The following is a 12,796-nucleotide window of genomic DNA, read 5'->3' on the forward strand; positions in this document are numbered from 1 at the left end:
CGGTAACAGAACCACAGAGCTACTGGAGAAGACAAACAAGGATGGCTTTAATAAAGCATCATTTTACCATCAGTTCCGGCCTTCTCAAAGTTGACAGTATTACACATTGCCATGCATTTCTAAGTATTGTGAAAAAAAAGCTTTATTAAACTTATACAGCAAGCTTTTAGTTTACATAATTTCCGTTATGGTTCTTCAGCTTGAAGAAGAGTGGTATGTTTTATTAGGGTGGACTTCATTTTAAATCTACCAATTTGTTTGAAATAAAAAAGTGAATTTATTACATTATCACTTGTATACACAATACATGACAAACTTTACACTCTAGTGCATTAATAAAAACAAAGTGCTACCATTTAGAATGCACATTGAGATGCGTATAGCAGCATTACAGTAAAAAGTGTTCCCACTTATAAGCTTAGACATTTTTTATAATAGTCTATGCAGTCTGTAATGATTAAAAATGTAAATCAAAATGTGAAGCATTAGCCGTGGGGAGGACAGTGAAGCAACCTTTCATTTAGCAATTTTAATACCTTATTATTATGTGGCTATTTCAATATTTTCCAGGAGTTTTGCATCATTACACAAACAGAAGGAAAAAAAAAGTAAATATTTAAAAAGGACAACCTCAAGACTTATCGTTTCTAAACACCAAAAATGATTTTGAGATCGGCCAATGAGAGTTTAGAGACTGTGCTTCCTCTTCCTGAAAGCACATTCTGGGCCAGCTCTTTCTTCTTCGTCTGCAGCGTTGCGATCTTGTCCTCTACGGTTCCTTCACACACAAACCTGCAGACATAAGGGGAAAACGAATATTTGTAAATATAAACGAACCTAAAAAAGACCAACACAGGTAGGTACGTCTCAGTGTCTTTTCAATAAGCCCACATTTATGGAGTTAAAAATATTTTTAATGGTCTGATGTTATATTCTAATCTGAAATGTCATGTTTTCATTAGCTGAAAGCAGAAAGTAAAGCCTGTCAAAGAAAAAAAAAATATTTTATGGTTTTGCTACCTGTGAATGGTGACGTCTTTACGTTGTCCCACTCTATAGATCCGGTCACAGGCCTGATCCTCCAAGGCTGGATTCCTGTCAGAATTTAAAGGAATGACATTTCTGTGTTAATATTTCCATACTAAACAGGGTAAACAGTGCTGCAGTGACCGTACAGAACAACAACTGAATTATTTTTCCGAGACCTGGATAAATTATTCTGAAGGTAGTCGATTTATTTTTTTATTCTTTTGTCTTGTAAAATGTGCAAAAAAAAGTATCAATACCCACTCAAACAATAACAGGTGTGAAAGCTCTAAGCTCGATTGTATGAAAAGCATAAACAAAACAAAGACGCATGGTTTGAGTGCTGTGACCTCACCAGTGCATGTCAATGAGGAAGAGATGATTCCCTCCAATAAGGTTGAGGCCAACCCCACCAGCACACAGAGAAACCAGCATAACCTTTTAGAAAAGCAAACAGCAGCAACTTCTTACACTTTTATCTTAAAGGCAGCAAAGGGTTTCCTTGCGACATTCTCCAGATAAAATCAAAATCATTTAGTTTTAGGAATATTTAGCTAAGGTGTACCTGAGGTCCTCTAGGGTTTGTGTTGAACTCCTCCACCACGTCCATGCGCCGTTTGGGGTTCACGGTGCCGTCGATGACCCTGTAAGTTAAGCCCATCCGCCGCAGATGAACTGCTATGATTTTGAGCATACTGGTCCACTGAGAAACGATCACACTGCAAAGAAGCACATGCGGCACGCATATCATAAAGTCATTTTAATTCGTTTTGCATTAGTGTTGGAAAGTAAAAACATGAAAGAAAGTGCATTAAGTGAAGGTAGCAATATAATACATAACATAAGCAGATTTGTCATTTGATGACAAAGTTAAAAACACCTCAGTGTATTGGAACAAAGTTAAAGCAGACTGTTGCAATGAGAAATTATTCAACTATGCCAAATCGTAGGCTAAATTAAAATGATTCTGATGGCTCATATTTTTTGAAGGGCAATTTTGTTTACAGAGACTAAATAATCCATTTTATTGGTGGTTTTGGTTGAGAGTGTGTTTATTGTTTTTGGTTGTTGTCTCTTTTGGATATTTAAAAATATATCTTCCAGTGAAAAGTATTCTTTAAAAAATTTAAAGTTTATTGGACTTTATTATGCCAGTATCAACATATTACTTGAAAATGAACTCAAGACAACTATATTATAACTTATCGCAATAATTACTACAACAATTTATTGTCCGGCAATTTTTTGATATTAAAATTCGGTCCAATATCAGTCAAAAAACAAGCATCAGATTAGATTGGACTGCATTTAAAATGATAGAGGCACTGCGTTCCAGGATTTCTATCCAGCAGTGGTTGTATACCGCATGCAGACCAGTTGCTTATTAAAAAATGAGTGAGTTGCTCTCAAACCTGTTTGTTACTGACCGTTGTTCTCTGAGTAATATCACCTGACCAAGCCTTTTCTAACATTAACACACTACAAAATAAGTAATAAAAGTATGTACGATTTCTGCCAATACCATATCGGGTCAATATCAGTATCGACCAATGCTCAAAGCTGCAATATCGGAATCATATTGATAAAGTTGTATTGGGACAACCATAATTTTGACCTGTTGGCGACAATAATAGAAGCAGAGGCAATAAACAGAAAAGTTTAATTTCAGATACACATTGGAAACAAGTTTTCTTCACTTTCCTCTTATAAAATCCTAATTATTCATGTTTCATACACCCACACCTTCAGTTACTTTTTTTCTATATCGTTACCTTTTCTGATTGTCACTCTTCTCTTTTATCGCCATGAGCTCAAACGTGATCGCAGAAATCTAAATATGTACAGGAAAGAAGTACCAACATGTTTATAAAATCAACATAAGCTCTTCCATTCATAATATGCATCACCATTGGTTTAATAAAAACAAATATTTGTCTCATCATCGGCAATTTAAGAAGCACCTTGTAAAGTCGGTGCGCAACGTTTTTCATCCGAGAGTCTAAATATAAACCAGTCACTCACCTTGGTGCTTTCACTGGTCTCCTCAAACAGCTGTGAGGGGAAGCTGGTGCCGTTCAGGGCCACGGTGTGTTTGGGGTCGGGGTCCGATGGCGACGGGGTCGAGGAGAGCGACAGAGAGTTCAGCTGCTCCTCCAGCGAAAGGACGATCCCGTCACCTTGCAGCTCAGACGAGTCCAACGTCTGCGCAGACAGGTGGAAGAGAATGATCACGCATGCATGGAGATTGGATTTCTTTGTTTTTCTTCAAGTCAAAGTTGGATGAGGTATTTAAAAACTAAAAACTAAAAAAAATAAAAAATAGCTAATGTACCTTTTTAAGAAGAGAGAGGTGGCAGCAGCACTGTCTGAGGCGCAGTAGCAGAGAGAGGATATGAACAGTGCTGGATGCCTGGCCAGAGCCCGACCTGGCAGGGTCAGCCCGGGACACGCCGAACTCTTGGGCCACTGGAGAGAGAAAACGCCACAAGTACTGTTTTTAGTTCCTAGTTTTACATTTACAGAACTGTTTTTTTATATGCTTTTACCATCTATCTAACCTTTATCAAACGGATTGACACTGGACGTGTTTCCGCTGTCCAAATCCTTCCCTTCATGTCTCTTCAGGTAGTTCTGCAGTGTAGACCTAAGGGGGGAAAATAAGGATAGTTTTTATCTTTTCCTACTAACAAGAAAAACACTAGTACTCCAATACTGTGCGATCATTTATTTTAATTGAAAACATTGTTTTCCTGCTTGAAGGAAGTCGACTGGAATCAAAAATCATCTCTACAATTTTGCAAACAGATAACTAAACTTCAGTCATTGAAGCTATGAATCAATAGATGTCGTCTTGCGTAATATCTTTCCAACTGAAAAAAAAGAACAAAACAAAACAAAAAAGGACAAAAGCATGAAAAGTAAAAATGGATAAGAATTTTACAAAATCTCCATCTCAGTGGCACATCCAAAAGGGGGGCTTAGGGTGACTATGGCTCCCTCTAGAAAAAGGCTGGCCACCCACAGAATCATGCTCATGTCATATAGAGTCACCTTCTTCGAAGTAAAACCCCAATAAATCAATCAATAAATACAAAATACATAAAATTATATATTTTTTAGCTGGCGTTGTGTGGCCACCCCCTTTTTTTTTTTTTCTGGGGGCGCCACTGTTCCGTCTGTTTTGATAGCATAAAAAAGCAAAACTTCACTATATCTTATTAAAATCTCCACCCTTAAGTGTCCTCAATGACACATGAACGGAAACATAATTTTATCACTCGTTGGCGTCTTACCTGGACTGAGCGAACACCACATCGTACACGGCCTGCTCGTCCTCAGAGAGCTTGAGCTGATGCACTTCGCAGGTCCGCTTCGGAAGAGACACCTGAAACGCCCAATGCTTCTCGTTAGCCTTTCTTCTGCAGTAAGGATGAACTCCTTGTTTACATTTGATGGTTAAGGATGACGGTGGGAGTGTGTGCGTGTGTGTCTCTCTACCAGCGGTTTTCCCATGGAGTCCAGCTGATCTTTGGTGCGTCGCAGCAGCAGAGTTCTCGTTAGGATGTTGAGTCTCTCCCTGCCCCTGCTGGAGCCGTTGTCCACCTGAGCTTTCCACAGCTTGTACTCGTCGAACGGAGAACAACGCAGGAACCTGAAGATACAATCGGTCAGTTAGCGGACCAATTCATAAATAAGATTTGGTTCTGCTGGGTGTGAAATGACTCCTTCCTCACTTTCAAAATGACAATTTTGTTGAATTCAACTAGGAATGCACAATATTGGAGTTTTAGTCGATATCCGATATACTAAAACTCATTTGGCCAATACCTATATTTTATTTCTATACCCAATTACTGAAACTATGTGGCTTTCTCTACTGTGGAATTAAAATACTGCATCATCTTTGTCAGCTTAGCCTGCTACCAAATGCAGATGCTAAAAATGAGGCTTAAAACGATGCAATGCTTTCAACTTACATTATGTTTAATGTCAAATTTATTCATAACATTTACTCTCCAAGACAATGACAACAATCAAACAGTGCAAATTTGACGTTGTGCTGTGCTGCAGGCATCATTGTCACTGGTTTGTCATATAAAAACAATTTTTACATCAGTGAGTTATTTTGACGGAAAGGCCGATGTTCGATATTAAATTTTACAGCTAATATTGCCCGATACCGATACCATGCCGATAATATCGTGCATCCCTAAATTTAACCATACGTTATATGTTGCTTAACAGTAAACACAAGTCTGTCAGACTTGTTTTCTCCAGCTTTGGGACAGGACAGCAGCCGAGCAGACAGCCAGATGGGACCTACTTCAGCAGAGAGTACATGTCCAGCAGGTTGTTCTGGATGGGGGTCCCGGTGACAGCCCAGCGGGCGCGGGCTCTCAGCTGGCAGACGGCCATGGAGGTCTGCACTTTGGGGTTTTTAATGTTGTGGGCTTCGTCCAGAATCACACGGGCCCAGGTCACTCGCATCAGAGGGCCTGAATGTGATGGCTGCAGATAGACAACATATGACCTGAGATGAGTTTGTTTTAGTTTCTTCTTTCCTTTGCATATCATCACCTTCCTAAAATAAGTTTTTTTTTTTTGTTTTTTTTTTACCAAAGTGGAGGGAGAATCACTTTTGGCAAAAAAAAAAAAAAAGTCATTATTTTAGGAAGGTGACAATATGATAATCTCAACATGATCACCTAATTGTTGATCAGATTTTTGTTTTTACTATTATTTACACATAAAACCTGAAGTTTTGCTGTATTTACCACGTGATCGGGATCTTTGCCGGGATTATTAGCATCTTCCTTTTCCACAGGAATCTCTTTAGAGACCAAACTGTATGTGGTCACTACCACATCGTAATCTGCCAATCTGGAAGACAGACATAATCAGGGCTGAAACGACTAATCCGATTAATCGTGATGGACTGATTATCAAAATAATCCTCAACCAAAATAGTGATCTATTAACTATTCAGACTCAAAAAAAGGCGGTTTGCCGAAAGAACAACACAGTCCAAAGCTGTACAAAAATATATTAATTTTGAACTTGTATAAAAAAAGATTTTAAATATGTTGTACCCAGAACTCTTCAAGTGGTAAAGTTTTAGCTTTACCTAGATCAAAACAACAAAAAATTAAATAACTCCTATTAATTCCCTTTTGCTGTCCAACTATTAATCACTTAATCCAAAACATAAACAGATCAGTCCTGTTCTGTATTAATCAATTAATTGTCACAATAAATAATAGAGTAACAAATTACTAAAATAATCGTTTCTTGCAGCCCCAGATACAAAACAGTCTTCAACATTAGTCACTTGTGCTTTAAATAATGGTATGTAAAATCTGTTCTCTCTTCACTGCACCTGCTAACACAAATGTGTCTCAAAGAATTAGCAAAGCAAATAAGTGTTTGGTTTTCTTTGATTTAAACAATTGCGGCATTTTTCATGGCAAAAATTCAATTGTTTTCAAGATGCCAGTTTGGAGAAGCACAAATTAGAATTTAAAAATTTAAAAACCACAATGATTCTTTTAAGGGACAAATAACTTTTAGACCAAACATGCCTCTAATGTTTGGTCTAACATTAGACCAAACATTAGACCAAACAACAATTGGCTGCAGTAAAGATTCTAATGGGTCCGAGCCATTTTTAGAAAGGCAGATCAAAAAAATAAAGCAAAGGAAAGTCATTGGTGTGTTCAACAAGAATGTTGGCTCTTACGCTCTGGCGCTTCTCTCCCGGCTGGAACCGTGGTACAGATACACCGACATCCTGCCCGTCTTGACATGCCGCTCGATCTCCTTCTTCCAGTGGTGAATCAGGGAGGCGGGACAGATGACCAGAGTGCCTTTAGAGGACACAATGCTGGAATCTGGACAGTGAAACAAGCAATAACTCAAACCAGATAAACGACGTGCCATCTAATTATGAACAGTTTAGAAATGACTACAATCACTCAGCTGGATTTATTCGAAAATGAAGAATCGACTGGTGACAAATGAAGATTACCTCTTTTAGAGATCCAGGAGTCCAACTTCTTCTCTTCTTTCTTTTCTCCTTCTTTTTTGGCCTCCATCTTTTTGGTCAGCATGAGAGCGATCATGGTCAGAGTTTTCCCCAAGCCCATGTCGTCCGCTGCAGCCACGCAAAAGGCAAAAATAACAACGATAAAAGGTTAGGAATAAATGTTTTGTTGTATAAACATGGAAAACATAAGACTTCTGTAAATGCACCTTTTCTCTCTTTCACCTGCGTTTAAGACTAAAAATCCCAATAAAAATCAAATCAGAATCACAAAGTATTGGGAAACATTTGATATCGGCCAGTAAAAAAACCCGATTCGTCTTCAATTTGTACCCATTTTAAACTGTAACTAGGCCTGTCACGATAACAAATTTTGCTGGACATTTAATTGTCTAAAGAAATTATTGCGATAAACGATAATATTGTTTCAAGACCTTTTGACACTGATTTAATGGAAATGACTAATAATACATGCGATTTCCTGATATTTATTTTCAAAATAACACGCAACACTGGAACTGATAAACTAAATAAACAAAACAACCAAAAACAAAAATAAAATGGATACTCAGTCTCCATTAACAAAAAACTTACTTGAATAAAAATTAAACAACATGAAGCCAAAGTGGAAATAAACACTGCATTCAACCAAAAAAGGGCAGATTATGAAGTCTGTATTGCCCTTCAATAATCTCTAGATTTAAATGGAGAAAACCGGCACATCCGACTATCTAATGCAATAGTTCACACTACACCATTTTTTGCCGCCATTTTCCCCTTATGACAATCTTAGATCGTTGGCCGATCTAACCGATCATCCTGCAGTGTGTGGTGGGTTATGGTAGATTGTCGTGGCCGCTCGGATCTAAATCAGGGGTTTTACCCGACTGGGAGCTGAAACGCTGAATGTGACAGGTAGCCAATCAGAGCGCGGATTCTCCTGCTTTCTGAGGGGAAATTACGAGGGGAATCCCAAACAGCTGACATGGCGCAACCTGAAGTCCAGTGGACATCGGAGATGATATGTGGAAACAACATTAATATTTATTTAACGTTTTGTGCAAAGAATATAGAAATGACAAGGGGAGGAGTTGGAGCCAAATTGCTACCGCAGTTGATGAACCTGGTAGGTTTTCAGCTGTTCTTCGTTAACGTGACATAAATCAGTTATAATTATTTTCATTCAGCTAGGACTTTACGCTGACTCTATAGCCACATGCATCACAGGTAGATTCTAGTAAAGCATTGATTAATGCCTGATTTTAAAATTAGTTAACTGGACTTGCAGCCGTTATTTTGTGCCCATGTGGCTGGACACCACGACGAACCCGATCGAACAGTTATACCTGGGATTTCTGTCGACTAATGTGTCTCTCAGGGTTTGAAAATGGGCCGACAACTCGTGTAATGTGCGCTGGACATTAGACTAAGGAAATGAGGAAGGGAGGGTCAGTGGAGAGCACCGGAGCTGAGTCTTTTTCATTCAGCGTCATCAACAGAAAGAAAAAAAGGCAGGAAGAGACGATAATTAAAATGATCTCGATAGGATTTTTTATCGTCCAATTAATTGATTTATCGTTTATCGCGACAGGCCTATCTGTAACTGTTTTAAAGTGTTGCTAAAGGTCGTGGATCCACGGATAAATAAAAGTTACCCAGAATTCCTCCGCATGGATTCTGAGCTTCCCTCCAGAGCAGCCAGGCTAAAGCTTTCCTCTGATGGGCCAGGAGCGGCACCTGACCGGCCAAACAAAGAAACAAACTCAACGTTACTGACAAAGAACACTCTTAAGTAAAAGAGAGCAGCACAAACTGTCTATTATTGATAACTACAGCTTTAAAGAGTTTAAAATGAAGCAGAACACCAGATTTTGTGGTTGACTCGGCAGAAAAGAGTGAAGGGGAGGGGAACCTTGATGCCTCTGGGGTCCGAAGCTTCGTCCTCGGGATCCGGACACGAGTCCAGAGATTTGTGAAGATGGTCAATGACCTCGCAGGTGGCGTTCTTCACCGCCAGCAGGCGCTCATTTGTCATCCTGCCGCCATAATAAGGGTGCATTTGAAGATCTGCTGGACAAAAACAAAGAAGAAGGAAAAGCACTAATCAAATGAAAAGAAATACACAGTCCTCCCTCCTCCACACGATTTTAAGTAATGGCTCACCTCCAAAGGTTTGAGCGTTTCCCTGGCTCAGTTGAATCCCCAGAGAGCTGCCGGAGGCTTGGTGCTTGACCGGGCCTGGTGCTGGAGCAGAGGGGAGCAGGACGGTACCGCCCGGCCTGCTGAATGGGTTGACGACGGGCCGAGCGGAGTCGGCAGCAGAACCGCTGATCTTGGACTCCTCCGCAGATTCTGGAAGAGGTTTGAACGTCCCGTTAGCAGTGAGAAGACAAAAACAGCTACTTTAATCCAACAGATTTTAGATTTGCTCTTCGAAATGATTGTTTTGTAACCATACGGCCTGATAGAGATTTAAAGAAAAAAAAAAAAAAAAAGGAGCGGCAAAAGCTAATGAGGTGGATTAGCAACTGACGGCATGATTTCCTCTACAACGGGTCCTCAGCGTAGATTTGTAATACTGTGTTTGGAGGGGGGATGGGGGGGTGTCGTAACTTACCGGGCTGAGAAGCAGCAGCGAGGCTCAGAGACTCCAGAGCGTCCTCCAGCTCTTTAACCTGCAACCTCAGCCTCTCTCCTTTATCTGGCAGAGCCTCCACATTCACCGAAGACAGAGTGGCCTGGTCAGGCAAACACATGCACACACAAATATGGGCAAAAACTTAAACAGCAGAAAATATCTGATTAATATACAACTATATTTCCCAGTTAAACTTTATTTTCATAGCTTGTGCATTTGAAATATCTTCATGACAGTAAAAACTAAATTAGCGCAGCAGAAAACTGAATATTCCAGAAAAATCTTCCACATGCAGATACAACAACCTAACTTGTTTAAAAGGCTAAAAAAATGGCAGCCATCTTGAAAAATGGTCATCATTCTGAAATTCAAGTGGCTGATATAAAAACCATACAGCCTGAGGGGGGAGCGTGCTCGTTTTTATCCACACTTGAAAGACTTTATTTTTTTACAATACGATGCTGCACTAATCCTTTACAATATCAAATTAATTAATTGTTAACATCAATGTTTGCATCAAACTGGTTCAGTGGAACCACCAACCTTCTTCTGCTGAAGCTGGACACTGAGCAGAGAGTGCATCCCCTTCGGGTTGCCCACCTGGGCGGCCGACTGAAACCCAGAAAAGCTGGTGATCGTCTTTTGAACTGCAGAAGAAGCCGGGGCTGTTTGGCGAACTGCCGGTTTCACTGAAACCAAAACTACGTCTTCGTCATCCTCTTCTTCGTTGTGGGTCTCTGTCTCAACAGAAACAGCACAATCCGCTCCTCTGGAAGACTGGCTGCTTCTGCCGGGGACAGACTTAGCGACGTTCTTCTTCGCTGTGGGTTCATCTTGACTCAAGGAAGAGGTTTGACTATTGGTTGCTGTCTGTGGCATGGTTTTGTGTAGGTCAGGGCAAATTTGACCAATTTTCTCAATGTCTTGCGTGGAAATGGTTTTCTCTGACTCTCCCTCCTCCGCAGAACTTTTCCCAGCCTGGTCTTGCGTCCTAGCTGCTGTTCTATCAACGCCGTCAGCTTTGGACTTGCTGCTCTCCTCGCTTGAAATTCTCTTCTTCACCTTCATTCCTGCTGGGAGCAGCTTACCTCGATGTGTTTCAGGTGCGCTCAAATTTCTTTCCTCTCGAGCTTCCACTCCTGTACCTAAAGCCTCCATATTTTCCTTCTGAGCACTTTGTCTTCCTTCTGCATTATAATTTGCTTTCCCAGTTTTCTTCTCCCCTTCTTTCTCTTCACACCCACCACTTTGCACGCTTCTATGCTCTGAAGGTTTGTGCGTCTTGTCGGGAACTTTAAAGGGATTTCTGACAGGTGGGAGGCAGGAGGGCTGCAGCTGGGAGTCAGTTAAAGGGGTTCTCCTTTCTTTTTGTGGCTGCAATTATTTATAAAATATAAACTTAAATAAATATGATTGCAACAATATCAAATGTGTATGCATTCTAGGAGTTTTGAGGGAAGTGAATGTCGACAAAATTAGCCTTACAGCAGTCCAGGGAACGTTTCCACACCATCTCTGACCTTCTCTTTTCCCGACAGCACATCTGTAGTGGAGTCTGGGACAAATGAGGAACAGGAATAACATTCATAATATTAATTTAAAGAATTACTAAAAATAATAATCAATAACTAATTGTGATCCTCACTGGTGGTTCTGCTGCTGCTGGCTGTAGCTGAGCGCCTGCAGCTCCACCACCGACTCTTCGTGATGCAGACAGTGGGAAGGAGAGATACTGGAGGAGGCCATGTGGAGAATTTAGATTAACAGCTGAATATGACAAGTTAGTTTAAACGCGACACATTTAAAAGTTTAAATCTCAGTCAAAACCATTTTTGCAAAACTGAATGCACAATATTAGAACAGATTACACAAAAAAAATACAACGAAGATAGCTGACTCTTTTCCAACATTAAGGTTTTACATACAATGACATCATGAAGAGGGTTTTTTTTTTTTTTTGTTGTACAGTTTAAGCCAGGGGTGTCCACACTCGGTCCTGGTGGGCTGGCATCCTGCACGTCTTAGTTCTCTCTCTGGTGGTAGCAACAACCTTTTCAGCTTGTAAATGTTCCTCTTAGGCCTCTAACGAGCCATCATTTGATCCAGGTGCGTTAAACCAGGGAGAGAACTAAAACATGCAGGATGCCGGCCCTTGAGGACCGACTTTGGACACCCCTGGTTTAAGCTATTAAAGTAATGACCTCGTTAAGGCAGAAGACTGGACAGGGAGTGACAATCATAAAGAAACAGGAGGTAACCAAAAGGGAAGGGAGACTTGAAAAGCTTTTGATAAACTAGGTCTATTTGTAATTAAAACAAGTGTAATGGAAAAAAAAGGAGCGTACTTTATTTTAACAGTTTCTGTACTGTTTTAACGAATTGTTAACATTTCTAGCACAGAGTAAGAACATCTTTAAGACTTTAAACTGCTGGGTATTTTCTTAATTACAAGAGCTCGCTGATGAATTTGCTGACATACCTGGCCTGTTGGGTGAAATCACAGCCCTGCCTGTCAATGCAAATATAGAAGCTCTTGCCTTTATTTGGTCCCTCTTTCACACCGGTTTTCAGCATACACACACTACCTGCGAGAGAACACAGAGAAAGTGTTATTTAGCAAATCTTACAACCATTGCCGAGAACGGAGAATAACCCACCTCGACATACATTCTAAGTTAGCAAGAAGAGCCACATATACAACAGAGTCCGCCGGTACTAAACCATAAAATAAGCTTTTGTTGTATGACAACTTATTACAAGTATCTTACCGTGTGAGTCACATTTAACTATTTCCATTGTGTCTGAAATCCTTTAGTTCACCTTCTAGAGTCACAACGTCTCGGTAGTTTGGTATTTTTGGATTGGCCAATCACAGCACTCAAACTTCACTTCCGGATTGTAAATTTAGATATAAAAGTTCACATACGAGTTTGACATTTACTTTGTGTTTTTTTAAACTACTAAAACACCTGAAATATTTCAGTTACGAATATATATTTAAGCAAATAAACACAGGTGTGCAAGTGTAACCGTGGATTGAATAATATCTGTATAAAAGCCATTATTTTGAAATGTGTAAATGTGGACCGTTG

General features: G+C 40.0%; 1 protein-coding gene across 5 annotated transcripts; it reads right to left on the reverse strand.

Moving 5' to 3' along the window:
* Nucleotides 1-23: 23 nt before the first annotated feature.
* ttf2 (transcription termination factor, RNA polymerase II) lies at nucleotides 24-12,591 on the reverse strand. 5 transcript variants are annotated; one of them, XM_081600241.1, is made up of 23 exons: nucleotides 12,473-12,591; nucleotides 12,184-12,289; nucleotides 11,350-11,436; nucleotides 11,190-11,259; nucleotides 10,248-11,078; nucleotides 9,684-9,804; nucleotides 9,230-9,418; nucleotides 8,979-9,133; nucleotides 8,722-8,803; nucleotides 7,052-7,177; nucleotides 6,764-6,914; nucleotides 5,802-5,907; nucleotides 5,351-5,535; nucleotides 4,525-4,678; nucleotides 4,320-4,411; nucleotides 3,585-3,670; nucleotides 3,359-3,492; nucleotides 3,049-3,228; nucleotides 2,799-2,857; nucleotides 1,592-1,745; nucleotides 1,382-1,464; nucleotides 1,021-1,095; nucleotides 24-792 (listed from the first exon to the last, which is right to left on the reverse strand). In XM_081600241.1, exons 1-23 carry the CDS (start codon nucleotides 12,498-12,500, stop codon nucleotides 648-650), a joined length of 3,399 nt encoding a protein of 1,132 aa, XP_081456367.1. In that variant the 5' UTR covers nucleotides 12,501-12,591; the 3' UTR covers nucleotides 24-647. The 5 variants fall into 5 exon arrangements, with proteins under 5 accessions (XP_081456367.1, XP_081456365.1, XP_081456370.1 ...); XM_081600239.1 differs by having other exon boundaries at nucleotides 8,979-9,136; XM_081600244.1 differs by having other exon boundaries at nucleotides 8,979-9,136; nucleotides 12,362-12,491.
* Between the last annotated feature and the right edge of the window lie 205 nt (nucleotides 12,592-12,796).

This window comes from Poecilia reticulata, chromosome 2 (assembly GCF_904066995.2).
Source record: "Poecilia reticulata chromosome 2, P_reticulata-male-v2, whole genome shotgun sequence".
NCBI lineage: Eukaryota > Metazoa > Chordata > Actinopteri > Cyprinodontiformes > Poeciliidae > Poecilia > Poecilia reticulata.